We start from the raw sequence: 18,516 nt of genomic DNA on the forward strand, positions 1-18,516 counted from the left end.
CTGTCCTTCATGTCCACTTTCACCAAGACAGTTTATGGGAAAGCTGAAATGATCTAAGCAGTCACCTCCATCCACCCTTCCTGGCTACAGGAATCCTCACAAGCAGCAGGGATGTCTCCCAGAATCCCAGATACATCTCACATAAAGGAAGCCTCTGGGTGAGACTTCGTGGTAGCCGTCCCATAGCTGCACAGTCAGAGCCATCAGACCTGTCACTTGCACCACCAAGCAAGTGGCAGGTTTTTTTGTCTGAGGCAGGAGCAGTGAAACATCACAGGCAGTGACGAGGTGAAATGCTCAGTGCATGGCACAGGGATGGTGATGTCTCACGGATGTGCTGCAGCATGCTCCCACAGGCACGGAGGTGCCAGGCTCAGCGTGGATCTGGGAGGCAAGAAGTGGTGCATCCTCCCAGCAGAACGATGCCCACTCCTCCATCCCATCCCAACACACATGTGACGCAGCACCAGAGGACCCAGATGTGGAACAAACCTCTTGGAAAGAGGAGAGACCAAGAGGCCGTTTCATTTGGCTTGCAAGGAGTTAACAGTGTTGCCTGGCATCACTCACTCAGTGGAGAAATGGAAACAGGACTGAAGTTAGAGGCCCAAACACCACCTTGAGTACACAGCCAGGCATCCCTCCCCCAGAGGTCTTTGATACAACACATTTATTTTGCTGTGTGGCGGTACTGTACAGCACACATACATTACCAGCAGTTTCAGAGCCCTGAGTTGTCATTCCTCCTGCCTTCCCTGAATTTCGGAAAAGAGGCAGGACCACTGTCCCCCCATTTCACCTGCAAGGAAACAGGCCAGGAAAAGTCCAGAAACACAGAGGCACTTGCTGACAGGACTGGAGACAAACTTCAGAAAGCCAGACTCCCAGTCCACCACTCTCACCATTAGGGTCACCTTTCCCTGCTGCTGGGAGAGGAAGCCGTAGTGTCAGCTTTCCACAAGGACTCACTGCTCTGAGAAACTCTCTGCACACCTGAACAGAAATCAGACTAAGGAGATTGCAAAAACTAATATAAACCCTATTGGATTTTAAAGAGACTTACCACCTTTCTCTGAGGGCCTGAGAAATGTTTTGGGGCATTCTAAGCAGGGTTGGGATTCTCTCAAATTCTGTAAGATTGTTTAAGAAATAGCCAAGGAAAGGCTTTTGCTTCCAATGCAGTCCCACTGGAATCTGAGTGGAATTTCCCCTACTCAGATAGGGAAAGAAAGTACCCTGCCTTTCCTGACACACAGTATCCTGCACCTCCTTTTCCTAAACCATGAAACGGCAGAGCTCCAGTACCGACTCCACCTCTCAGCACCACAGAGAAAGCTAATGCTGTAACAGGCAAGGACAGTGCAGCATGTAACGTGGAACAAGAACCAAAAATAGCCCACAGAATAGACAGAAACAGTCAGAAAGGCAAATGTGCCGTGGAGAGCAGAAGGGAGGGAAGGAGGACCTGGGCCTCTCCCACCCGTTCATGTCAGTACATGGAATGGTGCATCCGGCTCAGGAGAGCAATGACCCAGTTCCCCAGCTGGGACCCCTTCAGCCACAGGAAGAGTTCATACAAGTTGATCTGCCACAGGCTCAGGGCTTCTGCAAGTGAGATCTGGGCCCTCCTGTAAAGCGAGTGACTCTTGCTCCTCTGGTACCTAGAATGAGAGAAACAGCTGCATTAGATCCAGCAGGATACAGGCCAGCAGGAAGGAGGCCTGTCCTACATCTTCAGTACAATTGACGCTCCCCAGGGGAGAGGAACGTCCCACATCTGGAGAATCACCAGCAGTGGGGACCCCTGGGAGTAGGGATTTTCTCCAAGTAATGTTCCTGAGGAGCTGGGCACTGCCTTCCCAGCATGAATCTGGCAGAAGAGACAGCCTGCTCCCTTGTGAGCCCGGTTCTCTCCCCACTGCACGTCATGACCTTGGGCCATGGCATCCTCTGCCTCTACGCCCAGCTTCACTTCAGCTAACATGGACAGGTACACACTCCTATAGCCTTTCCTGGTAGCACAGTCATAAGAGTCCAGCAATCCTGACACACTGATTCCAGGAAAAATAATTCTCCACCTTTCTTTAGAAGCAGAGGTTAACTGGGCTTCGTAGGTCCCTCATCAGCCAGCGAAAAATAACTGTTATTTCTTCTGCAAGGAGGAAGAATCTGAGACAGAAGTGCATTGACTCATAAGACTCACAGATGGAAATCACTTGCACGACTCCTGTTCCTGGCTTTTAAACATCAACCTGATCTTCACAGTCAGCCTTAGCCCCTCAATCAGGCTGCAGAAACTGGCAGCAGTGAACTCGCAGATCTCTCCTACCCACAAATACTTCCCAGTGGTGATGCCTGTAATGGGCAGGAAGCCCCTTCCCCTCCTCTGGTGGGGCCAAACCCTAAACCCTTACCTTAAGGCCTCCAACTCCATCTCTGTCCCCAGCCCCAGGGTCACAGACCTCTTCTCTGAAGAGGCTGATGGGCGTGAGAACAGCCCAGAGGCTGAGATGTGTAACTGAGCAGGGGTAGGATCACAGCAGATGTGCTAATGAGGGGGAGAGGTCCACAACTAAGAGTAAGAGGTCAAGAGGTCAAGTTAGGCCTTGTCAGGGCCCTGAGTGGGGGGGCTCTAATAAGCCTTAATAGCCCTGACTAGCCTGAGTCTTCCCCCAACCCTCTGCTCATAGGCCCAGGAGCTCCAGTTAATCTCAGGCCTGCACCTTCAGTCCCTGCCTGAGCTACCCTGGAGGAGTAATGGTCCCCAGCTCATGCCCTGCGGTGAAGCCCCTTGACCTAGACCTTAACTTACATACTGACCTCTTGGCTTGACCTCAGCGCTGTCTTGTCACCAGGGACCTGGCTGACAACCACTAGACCCGATCTACAGATCGAGTTTCTGGTTTGACCTTGGACGTCCCCCGTCACCAGGATGTTGCATTGTGATACAGACTTTTGGTTGGACCTGACCACCATCGCAGGGCCTGTCCTGCTCACCTTGCTCACCTACTGTGGGACTGGGCCCTGGCTGGCCTGCTGGCTGTGGGATCCCCCCCCCAACCCCTGGCCCCCAGGGACAGTCAGCCCCGGCTGCTCCATGTTTGGCCTCTGGGGCCTGGAGAAGAGACTCACGTGGAAACGGCTCTGATGCAGCAGCGAGACATGTTGAGGAAGGAGCTGGCACTGGCACGCGTGTGCAGGGCTGACTCAATCCCCCTTAACAAGTCATTGGTCTTCAGCAGCAGCAGCATCTGGCGGGGCACATTGTTGAGGAGCTGGGTGATCTGGGGTAGGTAAGCAGCAGCATTGGACCGGATCTCCACGTCCTGCGGCCAGCCAGGTCATGTCAGGGAGAAAGGAGAGAGAAGCTGAGAGTGCATGGGAAACCCAGGTCCAGATGCAGATGAGATTTGGCAGGAAGAGATGGTGTTTTTCCAGACCATGACTCTAGGCCAGAAGCTAAAGAGCTCTTTGTCCTGCTTTCCTGCAGACACCTGGCTGTCCCAAGGACTCACAGCACAGTCACAGATCACTCTTGCCATATTCCACCTGCCGCTCAGTCAGATAAGGCCCTGTCCCCTCACTGGCAGGATTAATAGCCTCTTAGGAAAACAGGGCATTCGCTGCTATCTCAGTTCTTGGCCCCAGGCAGCCCACAGCAACCATGTCTCCTTACTGCCCTTGCAGCCTTCTGACCAAGTCTCACCTCACCAGCCCCAAAGCTGGCAGAGCTGCAGGTAGCACAGGACTGCTCAGGAAGGTGGAGGTGTGCTGCAAGGACAACCAGGCTGCTCCTTGTCTTGCTGTCCTATGCAACTGATGGCTTCATGCTACACTAATGAAGCTGTTTACAAGACCTAGTTTAGTCCTCTGTTGTCAACACAACTCAGCAGAAGTGAGAAAGCATTATGCAGTTAAGCGTCATGCTAACTCAAAAGATCAAAAACTGCCATCTGTCAGATTAAGGGTCTATCTAGTCCCATATCCTGTCTGGCAGCAGATGCTTAAGGAAAGAGTGTAAGACCAAGGTAGACACAGCATGGTCCTTCATGTTCCTTAGTCCCCAGCTTCCAACAAATATACTGCCCATGGTAAAGATCGCAGTGATAACTGATGAGCTACAGCCTGAGCCACTTAAGATGGGCTCTCCTCCAAACATGACCCACCATAGCATGCAAGACAGCCAGCCCCCACTCTTCTGCCTTTTTTTAGATCTGAGAGTTCCCCCACCATACCAGTAAATGTAGCACAGTGTGGTGTGGAGCTGATCCCATATGCATACCGTGTCCCTACCTCTTCCTACAGAGGCCATGACATGAATCAGCAAATTCCTGGAACATCTGAAATCTCCAGAATCCAGCAGGACACATGCAGAGGACAGTAAATGACTTCTTACAGGAGGGAGACTCCTTTGTAGGAAAGGGAAAGGACAGCTCTAAAACCTTTTTTCCTCTGGAAGCCAGCCTATGTTTCACAATATGGGATATCATACTCTTGGTGAATTTCAGACTTATTAGAAAGAAACAGACCTGCACAAATAGAGTGTGCAGGTTGTGATGGTCAGAGACATATACAGCTCACACACCACCGTGGCTGCTTTGCTGCTGACAAATAAATCTTTGTGTCCTCCTGCCTCTGTCACTGACCAAATACACAAAGCTTCAGCAAGAAGATGCTTAGCTCTCCTAAACATTAAATGTTTTGTTCCATTATTTGTTGGCAGAAAATTCATCCCTGATTATCTCTTATCCCTTACCCTAGCCAGCATCACTGCAGAGCCTACTTTATTTTCCACACATAGGTTTTATTTTCTATTTCTTTTCTTTTTATTTTTAGCTCCAGCTGCTTGTCCACATCACAAAACAACCACATGATCTGTCATCAGAACTGTCATTTTCTGTCAACGGCGAAGCCTGTGCGCAGAGGAAGAAATGAGCTATGCCACAGGACCTGAGAAAAGCCCCTTGGCTGCAGTTGCTGAGGCTACTGCAGGACGCAGCAAAACACAGTCATAAAAATCAGATGAGATGAGGCTAGCAGCCATCCTGAACAGTCAGCTGCCTGGCCTTGGCTTAAGGCAGGAACAACTACGCCTATGGCAATCCTCACACATTTGCCTAGCCTGCTCGTAAAACTCCCCAGTGATGTGACTCAAAGCCTCCCCAGATCATCCACACCAGTGTTTCACTGGCCTTGCCATTAGATCTGGCTTTTCTCATGTTTCAACCCAATCTTCTTAGCTGAATTTTAACCCATTATTTCTTGTCCTGTTTGCAGCAGTCTTTAACAGATTTGAGAATCACTACTACAACTCTTCTTGACCCGCACTTTTCTAGACTTTTTCTGCCCTAACTTTCCCAGACTTACCTCATGGATTGTTATCTGCTTGACCACTAGTCCTTGTAGCTTCCTACTGGACTTGCCCCAGTTTCACCAAACCCTTCTTGATATGCAGTGCCCCAGACTGGACACAGCACTGAAGATAAGATTTTGTTTCAGGAGGGTTGCTTCCTTGTCTCACAGGCTACTCTTATGTAGATACATCCTCAGGCACACCCTCTGGAGCTCTGTGCTGATGGTACCTGCCTACATAGCTTGGCTCTTGCTACGGATACAATCTTTCAAATTCACCTCTAAACTAAGGACAAGCTGCAGCTCACTTCCTAATGCCACAGCAAATCTGCTCAGCTCCCCATTATCTGCTGCAGGATTATCCAGTTTCAGCATTAATTGTGTCATGTAGACAAAGACAACAGAGCATACACACAATTCAGCTCAATGACAAAGTTCATCAGCTCACACAAGGCACCACGCGACTACAGTTACACCTCTGGCATAACCTTCACAAGCCAGTTTAGGATAAACATTGCTTATTAGCTCAGATTCAACACTGGCCTTGTAGTATTGAAGCCAGTTCTGTGTCAATTCCCTTTGGTGTCTCTGCATTTTTTTCTGGAGCTGCTAGCTCCAGAACTCACCAGATCAAGCACAGATCTGCTAGACAGTCACTATATTATTTCTGATATGCAGAAAATTAACTCAGATAGGAAGCAATCAAATTACTGGGCAGGGGTGTCCATTATGCAGGGTATCTGACCTACTCATTGCTATGGATAATGGCAAGCCAGTGCAGCAAATTCTGCCACATCCATCAAAATAAAACGCCAACCTGAAGAGATTTCCAGAAGAGAATTTCACAGGACAGTATTATAAGGCTACTTAAATGAATTTCATCCTCTCTTCTACAAACGCGTGCAGGTAAAAACAAACCATAGGATACAACATGTTTCTACCTACAGACACTAGTCCACTGGCTGAAATCATATCACTTTATGCTCATCTCTAAAAACAGCACAATTGGCAGGGGCTGCTACTATTCTTAAGGCAGTGTGTGCGTGTCAGGAGTGCAAGGAGGTGTGAGAAAGATCCCAGCACCTGTGGATAGGAAAGGGTGGAGAATGTAAGTGGCAATTTCCTAGATTTGTAGTGATTGAGTTGACAGGATCTGCAGTTAAGCAACCTTGACTCCAAGTTAATAGGGTTTCTGATTGGGTGGTAATTTCCAAGGGTTTTTAGGAGTTTGTATCAGTGCTGATAGTCATTTACATGAATAGTGATAATGTATTATCCTTCTCATGTCTTCCCACTAAGTCTTTATGTCTCCTCTACCTTAACCTATCCTCCTTGATGGTTCCCTGCACAGCTGCATTCAACACTTTTTTAAGAAAAGGCTGATCTACAAATGTTTCCCCTGCCAGAATTGGTGAACACTTTGCCATTAAAATATTATGCAAAGTTTAAGCAGCCCATGACAAGTGAAACTGGGAAATTAAGTTCAGCCACTATAAAACACATTGCAGAATGAGTCCTGGCTTTTTCTAGCTCAGCTATTAATGCAGAATTTGCTACAGAGCTGCCAGGGGTTGCCCAGCATCACTGTGATATCAGTGGCGCAGGTGGTTACAAGAAAGAAAGGTACCCGAGGTGAAGGAAGGGCTCACGGCAGGGAAGGGCACACAGGACCTACCTCGCTTGCTGAGACTGGCGACCGGTCAATACCCCTGTTGACAGACTCCCAGGATCTGGCGGTCAGCATGCAGGCAAAGAGAGGGTACAAATCCCCTGCTCCGAGCCGCTGGCTGTACTTCTGCACCCTCTTCATATCGGCCTTGATGAGGGCCTGCCAAAGGTGGCAGTAGTCCATGCGGAATGACTCGCTCAGCACCTGGGGAGGGAAACATGGCGCCCAGAAGTCCACAGAGGCCAGGGAACTGGGGGGAAGGCCTTGTGCCCTCTAGCTGTGCCCTATCCCCCATTTCAGAGCCAGGAAATATCTTTGGAGGGTTACGGGAGTAATAGGAAAAATTTATTAATACAGGGTTAGGGGGGCAAGGGTGCAGCCGGGTATGCTCTTTCAGCCTGATGCCCACAGGCAGCCTCACAAGGCCCTGGAGGCCCCCCATAGCTACATACCTGGTAAAGCCCATGGTCCAGGAGGATAATGTGGGCCTTGCCAGAGGCTGGGCATTTCTTCACTAGCACATTGCCTGGGTGTGGGTCACAGTGCACAAAGCCGTTCACAAAGATCATTTCGCTGTAGAGCTTCCCCAGGTTGCGAGAGATCTGTGAGGAGACAGGAGATGGTCACACACTGCCACCCACAGCAGGGTGCCTGCCAGGGAGGGGGGCAGCCCCCACATGCCAGCGCTGCAGGGAGCAAGGCTCTGGTATGTACTGACGTCCCCATACAGAGCTCTTGCAGCTCCTCACACTGATAAATGCACAAGGTGGCTGCTGGCATCTACGGTGGGGTGACCCAGGACATTCAGGGAAGGATCCAGGCACAGGGCACCATGAAGGTGTTTGTGGGGTCAGGGGTTATTTAAGGATGCTTGCCTGGCATAAAAAAGAGAAAATACCTGTGGGTAGGAATGGGGTTTCTGGTAATGAGAAGGAAAGTGAGACTGCAGATAGGGGCAGACAGACATTCACAGGGAAGGCATGGAAAGAGCTGCTGGGGTGGGGGAGAGACCGCTTGGAGGAAGACTCAGGTGTTTCCATCCACAGATGGCAGCAGGACCCAGCAGAGAAGGGGTGGGAGCAGACTCGGCCTGTCCATCTGCTTACCAGAATGAACATCGGTCCCCTCTCCCCTCCCTCCATCACACTGTCCCCCACTTTTCCCCTTCCTTTCCTCAGACCCATGCTAATCTGATTTGCGATGTCTGTGAAGATGAAGCAGCACAGAAAGGCTGTTTATATCATCCTGTCACTGCCGTGTCCCTCCATGATGTTGCTCCTTATCACCAAGAGATGTTATTAAAGTTAAAAACCTCCTAGGAGCAAGCAAACATCCCCAGGACCCAGGATCAATCCCCTTGCCACGCACTAACACAGCAGCCTTGCCCTAACATCCCACCACCGGCCCTCCCTGCCATCAGAGAGCAGCACGGTGCTCCACAGTGGAATGCCGAACAAACAATTAAAAGACAATTGTTATAAATGATTCCAAGCACGTCCCCAGACACACAGTATAAGCAGCAAACAGGCATCTCTCCCCATAAGCAGAGGTGGTAGAAGAGATAACGGGGGTACTAACAATAGCTTGTCCTGCAAAAAAACCAGACAGCGAGGGAAGAGCTTGCTTTACCGACCTCTGAAATGCAGCCACCTCTGAGAAGAGCATTTGTTACAAATAGTGTCCAAGTAACTACAAATGAGGAGAAAGAACAGGAACCCTTCCTGCAGCACATAACAGGGGCAGCTGTAAGACCAGGTGGGACAACCCTTGGTCTCTCAAGCAGGACCTGCTGCATCATGGAGAATGCTGCCCCCATGCCAAATCACCCACACAGGTGGCATAGCACAGCCCTGCGATCTCCTGTAGTGCAGCTCCCCTAATACCACACAGGTGTTATTGTAAGTACTGACTGAGGGGAATGATGTTTCCCTTCTGAATCACCAGCAGAGATCACTGGAGCAATGAAGTGACCCTTACAGGTTTCATAGATCAACAAGCTCTAAAATTGGATAGGACTAAAGTACCAGGTGCCGTGACCTCCTAGAAGAGCTGAGTAGCACTTGCTGACAGTCCAAGGACGTGCCAGATAGCCTGTTTTAAGCCAGTCACTCATTCACACAGCCTCCCAGGGACCTGCACACCAGGAGGAATAGACTTGGACATCATGACTGATCATAGCATCAACCACAGCACCTGTGCACACACTGAGTGAACTGCATTTTGCCCTCTCTGCCTCAGCTGTTTGCCCTCCAGGAATCTGGAACAGCACAGAGTTATTGAAGATGAGGACTTGAGGACAATTTGGGGCGCAATGTGATGCCTCATACCCATTAAACCCAAGTCCAAACAAGGGCTGGCAGTTCTGCAAACCTGTTGGTTGGTCATGGCTAAAGCCTGGAAAGCTATTAATTTGGGGCACTGGTGTATGGGCTTCTTCAAGGAGAGCAGATTCTCCTTCTGTGCTGCAGTAATGGCATAGGTTGGGAAAGTCAAGCAGTGGAACAAGTAGCTCAGAGATGTTGTGCAATCTCCATCCTTGGAGGTTTTAAAGACCTGACTGGATAACACCCTGAGTAAGCTATGAGGTCTGACCTCATAGCTGACCCTGCCTTAGCAGGAGGTTTGATAGGAGACCTCCTGAGGTCCCTTCCAAGCTCATATATCCTAGAATCCTACAAAAACACCTCTTACCAAGTTATCCACACCACCCTCATAACAGCTTCTTATGGTACGGCTGTAGGCTCCAGGTGCAGGGCAGATCTCCCCTCCTGAGTCAGTGTCAGCAGACAGGTTACTACAGATCTGTGGTCATAGCTTTTTGCAGACCATGATGCAACATAAAAGAAGTTCAGGATTCACCTTACCATGAAAACAGAGGGGTCACAGCCCTGTTCAGACCCATAGGCTGGGTCATGGGTACAAGACAATCTTTACTGCAAGATCCCCATACCCTCTCTCCCTTCCCTGCTGTACTTATATTACCTCTTTCCCAGCATGCAACCTTGAGTATCTGCAGTAGTTAATTCATTGAAACTAGACTTTATGGCTTCTTTAAGAAAGAGGAACGCATTCGGTATAATTTAGTTAGCATACAGAATATATGTTACAGGGATTTATGATATAAGCATATAAACAGTCTTTACTTTTGGAAAAAAAAAATGCACAGTGTAAGAGATGGAGCTGTGCTGCACACTAAAGTATTTTTGCATATTTTTGTCTGTTGACAGACCTCTAAAACAGGATAAAAATTAAATTAAGATAGAAAGCACCAATACTGTCGAATTCCAAACAAAAGAGGAAGGTTACATTTCTGGGGCTTAGAGTGCAATAAGTGAATAGCAACCTATCATTATAATTCAGACAAAAGGAGTTCCTGTTTCTAGAGAAAAAGTTTAGGAAAAAACCATGAAACCTTTATATACATTAATTCTCCAGTACTGTACCCCATCACTATGGGCCTTTATTTCAGCCTTATTGAGAAGGCCATTGGATAAACAACATACACAGAATTCACTTTGGAAGAATGCAGTTATATGAAATGAGAAAATGTGTGAAAACCTCTACCCAGGAGAAGGGAGAAATTCAGCATGCGTTTAGGCTGTGTAAGACCTCAGGGTGAAGGTGCATCACAAATTAGACAAAAGGTTGCAGTGATTTACGGAAACAAAGACCAAAGTAAACACACAGGCATTTTGTTATGACATGGCGAGGTCATCATTCCTTTCCCTGTTTATCATCCAACACAATGAGGTCTTATCATTACCAGGGTCCCCCAGCATTGTTGCACTGCACATCGTAAAAAAATAATAATCAGCCTTGGAATCCTGCATTCACTTCCAGACACCTCATTAACAGAGAGATGCAGACTACACAGAGTGAGTTCAGAGAAAGCAAATAGATTAGCAGGATGCAGGAGTAATTTACTTGGGAAAAAGATTAAAAGGGCTGAAGATTCCAACGGTGGCTAAGGAATGGCAGAGGAGGGGCAGTCTACTGATTTGAGAAGGTTTGAATAGCAAGGAAGCAGAAGCACTTGTAGCACTGAATATGCTACAAGAAATGCAACTAGGCAGAAGGGGTGCAATCAAGAATGGCATAATTTAGGCATAACACATAAGAAAAAAATCTATGCTAGTCAGCAAGCAGAGCTGAGCTTGATATGTCAGTATGACACCAGACTCTGGCTGTGGCCAGAGGCATGTCCTTGCCTATTGCCAGAAGGTGTGTTATTGCCTAGAAGAAGTTCAATTTGTCTGTCTGTGCTGCAGCAGAACATGATGACTACAGTCACCAAGTGAGCCTGTGGCCTCATCAGTCAATGCAAATAGCAACCTGCCATTGCCACATTATGTGACATGACCATGACACTGTGTCAGGCAAACCACACATTTTCAGCCCAATGTTTTCATTTTGAAAAAAACTGTAGATGAGGAATAAGAAGATTGCAGATGATGAAATGGAGAGTCAGCAGCCTGGGCAAACAATGGAGTGACAGATACATGTATAACAGCTAGACTTGGAGTAACTCTTCACCAAACTAAGCACATGAAGTTCATTTTATGTATTCAGTATTGCAAGGATGCTACATGTCACAAACTATCCTACATGAGTTACAAGCCAATACAGAAGAAAATAAGAATGCAGTGCAGACATTAAGGATTGTTATTGTACAGTATCACATAGTCTCTCTATAAACTGGTCAAGTTCATTGGAAATAAGACAGAAAGCATGACTTCAGAGGCTGTTCCAAAAATTCACTCTTTAGATGGTCAGAACCTTTCCCCTAAATCCCAGCCTCATTTCAATGATGTCCAGTTTAAATCATTTCCTTAGCTAACATAACCCTAGACTTTAACTAATTCCTTCCCTCTCCAGTATTTACTACTCCAATGTGTTCACCAGTAGGATAATTATCAGCATAAATACTGACCAATTTCTACAGGATGCTCCTTTATCTGATGTGTCCTAGGAGTCAACTTGCCTTTTACACAGTTGCACTGCACTGGAAACACACCCTTACCTTGCCATTGACTAATATCCCAAAGTTAATTCTAATATGTCACTTCCCTCTGATAAACTCCCAGCTTATTTAAGAAACTCTTCTTATTAGTTTTTAAGCGCATGGCTTTTCACTTGGTATTGCTCATTTCTATCCCTTTCTACCACTTCAGTCCTTAAGGCCACCAAGTGCTATTCCTACTCTGGTCCTCCGCTACAACAACACAACCTCCCAAATTGGTGTCATCAACAACCTCCTTCACACAGTTCTGTTTGTGTCAAGGTCATCACTGAATTTATTAAAAAAGATCTGTTTGGAGAGCAAACCTCACAGAACTCCACTACAGTAATTTCTGTCCACCATTGCCTCTATCAGTTTCTTACCTACTTTGCAATTTCCCTACTAATTCCCACCTTTTCTAGTTTTCCAGTGTACCAAGTATTTTACCAAGTACACATACTGCATTTCTGTCATCTAATTCAGAGGATCCCAAGCTGTAGGATAGGTAGCAGCAGTGATATATTTCTTCTTGTATACGTTAACATCTGCAAACTGTTGCAGCTATCAGTTTTGAAAGCCTAGACAACCTGTTACCCTTGCATGATCCATTAGGAGCTATTTTTGATGAACTCATACTATATTCCCTTGAATACAGCCCCATAATAGCAAACTCCTGGGCACACACCATCCCCTGTATGCAATTCTCCTCTTAACAAATCAGCACACCCAGCTGACAGAGCAACCTGACAATAACAAAACACTGGAAACTCCATCACAAATTAGTATCTTTACAAACACCAATACACAATAGTTAGCAAGAAACCTCTCATAAAGGAAAGAATGCTTGCAAATTTGAGCCTATGAATACTCCTACAGTAAAAAGATGGCACATATATCATGTTCATGGGTAACTGCAATGTAACAAACCAGCGTGGGTTATTCAGGGAAAGTCACTGATACTTTCCTGGCCTTGTGAGCAATCTGGAGTGGTCCTGGCTCCATGCCTCCAACTGATATGAAGAAGAAAGGCAAAATAAAAAATCCTGTGACATGGTCCTGTAGAGCTGATCACACCGCCTGCCCCAGATAAGTCCCAGATGAAACCGCATGATAGGGCATCATCCCTTCCTGTCCCACCTCCATCTGTGACTGTCTCTTTAGATCAGGAGCAGATCCTACTCTCTGGCCTTAATTTGGCTGTAATATTTGCCAATTATTTTAAGAGATGGCGACACTAACTTCTATTGATCTCATTAAAAGTAAAGGTCGTTGCGCAGCTCATTTCTCAGGGCTCAATATTACCTCCTCAGGCCAAAATAATAGCATTGATTTTGGAACCTTAATCGAAGGTTAATTGGATTGAAGAGTGTAGTGGGTTTTTGCTTTCTTTCGTTGTTATTACAGCCATCATCTAAGGGTTTGCTTAATCCTGCTAGGGCAATCCTGCCCAATTAAACTGGTGTCAAATTATCAAAGGGTGTGGATGGAGAATAGCCACAATTTGGAGCCTGCTCTATGTCTCTGCTTTGAAATGGCTCTTGTCCATAGCAGATTAGGATGGTCACACACAACAGATCTGATTTCACACTCTGTCCTCTGTGATCCAGTTGTGAGGACCAAAACACAGTGCTCTGTAATGCAGTACTATCACTATGCATTGTTCTAGCATCACAGCAAGGTGATGTCTGGGCACACACAATGTCAATAAGATACAGGAATAGTTTTTAGGACTCCTGGAGTGTACTCCTAGCATGCCCCATACTCTCTGTTGGGGACTGAGGAAATTATTTTCCTGCTCAATGCCCCATCTTCCATGGCATTTAAGTGGGGAGAAATATTCTGACTCATCTGCCCAGGGAACTGGAGGACTAACTTGGTAAGTTTCTACAGATTCTCAAAAGGACACAGGTAGAGAAGACCAGTCGCTGTTTATTTAATTTTTAATTAATGTTTCTTGCATCTCTGTCAGACTCAAAATGACCATGGAGATCATCTTCCCTTGGCTTTAATTGTAGTCGTATTTCCTTGGATTTAAAGTTAAGCATCTTGGTAAGACTTAAGCAATTGATTGACACTGATGCTCGAGACTGACTGTCAGTAAGAAAAGGGTTCACGTGTAATTTAACTCCTTTACCTGGTGTCTTTGCACAGTTCAGAAGATGGAAATGCTGGAAGTCACTATCCTTGCTTACCAGTGCCTTGTGAATTTTCATTAAGCTTCAGAAAAGAGGGAATATAGGAGAATCTGTAAGGAAACTTCTCCCCAGACTAAATCAGCAGGTGCAAAGGGCAAGAATAGCCATTTTCCCCAGAAACAGTGTTCTTCTCCATGCTCCATTTCATCTAAAACTTGAGCGTTATAAGCACAGATACTTGAGACATGAGAGGTTTCCACACTTGTGCTGGCAAAGGGATCCCATCCTGGGAAATCCCACTTAAATTTTAGCAGCTACATGGCAGCAGCTCCTGACTCTTCGCAGGAGGGTAAATCCCGCACTGAAAGCATATTTCAAGCTGCAAAGCTGTCAACCATGAGAAGGTAGCTGGGCTCTTTATCGAGCTATGAGATACCGTTCCAGTGCAGAACCCATTTAGTAACAGAAGGAAGCAAAAAGCCACAGTAGGATGGGGTGACAGATGGCAATAAGTGTGCACAGTAGCTCATCTTAAGTACCTTAGCTGTTTGCTTTCACTTCTCAGCTGGACAAAACACCTTCCTGACTTCTGTATCATCCATGGCTCATGACCTGGCTCCTAGTGAGCTGAAGTACATGGCATCATTTCCTTTCCCTGACTCAAGTCCAAGCCAAGGTGATCCACTTGGCTACCTGAGCTGGCTCCTTAGTTGGGGGCAATACAGCACATGCCACAAGTGCATCTGTAAGCTCCACAGCTCCCATCGCCTGCTGATCCAGCAGCCTCTGTGGAGACGGGCAGAGCATCCACAAGGAGGGACAGGATGGACCCATGCAGCAGATCAGAGATAATGTTAAGATTTGTATACAGACAAAGTCTCTATAAATGAATCAGGTAAAATCAGAATGGGTGCAAAAGGAGCATTTGTGCCATTTGGGATCTTCTTTAAAAGTCCATGCTCTAAGTAGCCTTGCTATCCTTCCTCCCCTCCTGCATACAGTATGCTACAAACATCTTGAGAGCCCCTCAGTCTATTTTTCCTCCCTACCCTGCTCTACCCACCTCTCCCAAATGTATCTTCCCAGCCAAGACTGTAAATGCTCTTGTGTCTTGAAACAGGAACAGCCCAGTTTTCAGGTGGCCCTCTTCTTAACCCTGCCACGGCCTGGTCTTCCCTCCAAATTCATGCCAACTCATTTCTTGGTAACTCCCCTCTCCAGGCTTCCGTCCCACTGTCAATATCCTAGCTGCATGCTCATCCTCAGCTACACTTGCACATGAATAAGTAACTGTTCCACAGGCAGATATTTCAGTGTTTGCACTTGTCTTTAGAAATCAAAGCCTTCTCTGATTAAATGCCATTACAATCCAGCGCTTGGACGGATCCAGAGAGATTAATGTGCTTTTGGGCAGCTTTAATGATAATCCTGCTACAGATGGTATTAAGTAAATGTCAGTAACCTGGTTTGAAGGGAGCTTTCACCTCAGGGATCCTTTCCATTTAGAGGGGAGAGGCTCAGCTTGCTTTTCAAGGCTGCATTGTCACACAAGAGAAATCCTGCTTAGTGAAGACACCTCTTCCTCCGCCCAGTAAAACAAAATGGAGTAAGATGATAGAGAGGTTCATAAATAGATTGAGGTGATTTACAGGGAGCTAATGCACTTCTTGAAAGCCAGAACTGCTGTATATTATAAGCCATGTCATAGTTTTGAAACCTGGGTTGCCACCCCCTCCTCATGCTCCTTTCAGTGTCTGCTGCATTTTGCTCACTTCACCACCATGCCATGCAATTTTTTACCCAGGGCATCAACAGCAGCAGCTGATAATGGACCTTGGTCATATTTGTCTCCATCTGCTGCACCTTGCCAGACAAGAAGTCTGGGGTGTGCAGTGCTCCCACCTCATCTTACTGTGGCCATAATAACAGACCTCGTTCCCCACCACATGATTCTGACAGGCTCAATATTCCCTCCTTTCTACTGTTGCTTTAGTGCAATCAGTAGAAGTTAATCATTGATTTCAGGGAGTGGGGAGAGAAAAGGAAGAAAGAACAGCTCAGCGCAGGCACTGAGATAGTATACGGAAACTGAGTCCTACCCCTGAGCTGAGTAACATCCTATACCTGACAGATTCCCAGAAATCTCTGAGGCTTATACTTTGCAGTAGTAGAAGTCTCTTGACGACTTTTTTAAAATTACATCTTAGCCATCATTTAGAGACCAGCTCAGAATCAGCAAAATATGTGGTTTCATTGCTGCATGGAACCTACTGTGCCAAGACGTCACATAACAACCTTCCCAAAGGCATGGATGAACAAAAAAATGAACTGAATTTTCACCCCAAATGTCTCCTATCGCAAGCAAAAGACTCTGCAAGTTAGAAAAACTGAAAATAGCTGCTTCTCTCTTTATTTTGGCACATACTGGCAGCAAAATATCCCACTGAAAGGCTGAAGTCATTGAATTTTCCACCCTGACTGGCTAGAGAAAGCCATGGAAGATTGCAAAGAATGTTCTTCCCTGGGCTTCTCCAGACAGCTTTGCTATCTCCAGCAGTTCAAGAAAATTCAAAGAAGCAACCAAAGTCCCAAGGAGCTATCCTATGCTAGCTACCTTGATCTGTTGTCCAAGAACTGTGAGGAAGCCCAGCTCAAAATCTCAATGTACATATTGCTCGAGTCCTCCTGCTAATGCATCAAAACAAGCCTTTCTGACTGACTATTTCGAGGCTTGAGGAATATTCACTGTTGTATCTGAGTGCTGTGGGCTAGATTTGACCTCTGCCTTTATAGCAGAAGAAAAGGATAGGATAAACTCACTCAAAGGCATCACTCTCTTGCTTTTGACCAGTTCACTTGTCCAGGTGAATGGAGCTGACTGCATGTTCTGCCATGGATGAGGCTTTTAAAATCTCTCTTGATAGCAAAGTCCAGGAGCTACCATGTTCTCAAGAGTCACACTATGGTGCTCTTTTCAGACCAGATGCATCATTGAGGCACTTACCTTGGTAAATACAAAGAAAGATCATCAGCACAAAATAGACACAGAGAAGGAATTGTGTCTACCTCTGATCAGCTGGCAATGACATCTGTGATGTCCTGATGAGAGGGAGGAAGAAAATCAGTGACCCAAATGCTCCAAATTCTTCCTGATGGAGATGTGAAAAGAGAGAGACTGCACTATCTATGGGTAAGGTTGTATTCATTTAAGAAGTCCCTTGAATGAAAATGTATCAGACATCTTGCAGGGAAGAAAGCATTGTTCACTATTACCCATTGACCTTGGGTTGTTCATCACTATTACAATGGAAAGACAGTCTCAAAATCTACTTTAACCTTAGACCTTCCTTTCCTGTACTTCAGTGGAGAAACACATGAAAAGGTGCCTGTCTTTCTGCCTGCAGAGTTTACTAGTCTCATTGACTTCGGTGGGGTGCAAGAGCAGAGGAAGAGATGAAGAGAAACAGGCAGAGAAAGAGGCAGGTTACTCAGTCCTGCACCTGTAATTTGGCTGAGCTCTTTAGGCAGAGAAAGAGTTGCACGCTGACTTAGGGAGGCAGCTGAGAAGATACACTAAATGTTCTCTCTTTGTGGGGCATACCAAACTCACATTTCCCCTCCCTTGAGAGGTCTTCGGCATGTTTCTAACTGATGCCACATGAACATTGCCATGGATAGAAAGGGAGTAGAGAGGAGGAAGAGCAGAGTGACAGTGTTCAGATTTCAGAGGTAAGTGGATGGACAGATTAAGTACAATTGATTTTATGCCATAGCTCTTTGATAGCCAGTCAACCACATGCAGCTTTGGGGCTTCTCGATAGGGCACAGGGGGAAAGGCAAGCAGCAGTGCCTCAGTCAGCAGTCACTGACTGGGCGGGGTGGCTTTACACACTCTCCAATGGCTGAAACCCCTTTCCCCTGGCATCATCTCAGCCCTTCTGGGAAGTAATACCTTCTTTTCCTCAAGAATCTCTCAGCCACAGAGAATCCAAAGTGCTCTCCCTGACTTCACGCCACACACACAAACTATCATTTCACTCATCGGGGAAATGTAGCCTCTCTGTAGGGATGAAATCTGGCAGCTGTTTAATGAAGGACTGCAAAACTACACAGTAATGTAGGACCAGGAAGCAAAGAAGAAAACTGTTGCATCTGGACAAAAAGGGAGATTTTGGAAAGCAGAAGAAAACAACGCATGTCAGAATATTATGCAAAGCACCACGGCCAAGGCTCCAGCGCCCTAATAACTGTGATCGTATAAGACCTATGATATCTATCTCCTGCATAAGGTGATAGCTGTTGGGATATAAAAGCTACATCCCATGCATTTGTCCATGAGAAAGTTAATGCAGAAGAAAGAC

At 46.5% G+C, this 18,516-nt stretch overlaps 1 protein-coding gene across 4 annotated transcripts in view; it reads right to left on the reverse strand.

Moving 5' to 3' along the window:
• Positions 1 to 653: 653 nt before the first annotated feature.
• Positions 654 to 18,516, reverse strand: part of ADCK1 (aarF domain containing kinase 1) — an 81,593-nt gene continuing 63,730 nt past the window's right edge. For all 4 annotated transcript variants that reach the window (XM_069783766.1, XM_069783765.1, XM_069783763.1 and 1 more), the window contains 4 exons: positions 7,474 to 7,623; positions 7,028 to 7,225; positions 3,133 to 3,326; positions 654 to 1,661 (listed from right to left, as the gene is read on the reverse strand). In XM_069783766.1, the coding sequence (XP_069639867.1) occupies positions 1,490 to 1,661; positions 3,133 to 3,326; positions 7,028 to 7,225; positions 7,474 to 7,623 (714 nt within the window). In that variant the 3' untranslated portion in view covers positions 654 to 1,489. The remainder of the gene's footprint in view (positions 1,662 to 3,132; positions 3,327 to 7,027; positions 7,226 to 7,473; positions 7,624 to 18,516) is intronic.

This window comes from Haliaeetus albicilla, chromosome 5, assembly GCF_947461875.1.
Source record: "Haliaeetus albicilla chromosome 5, bHalAlb1.1, whole genome shotgun sequence".
NCBI lineage: Eukaryota > Metazoa > Chordata > Aves > Accipitriformes > Accipitridae > Haliaeetus > Haliaeetus albicilla.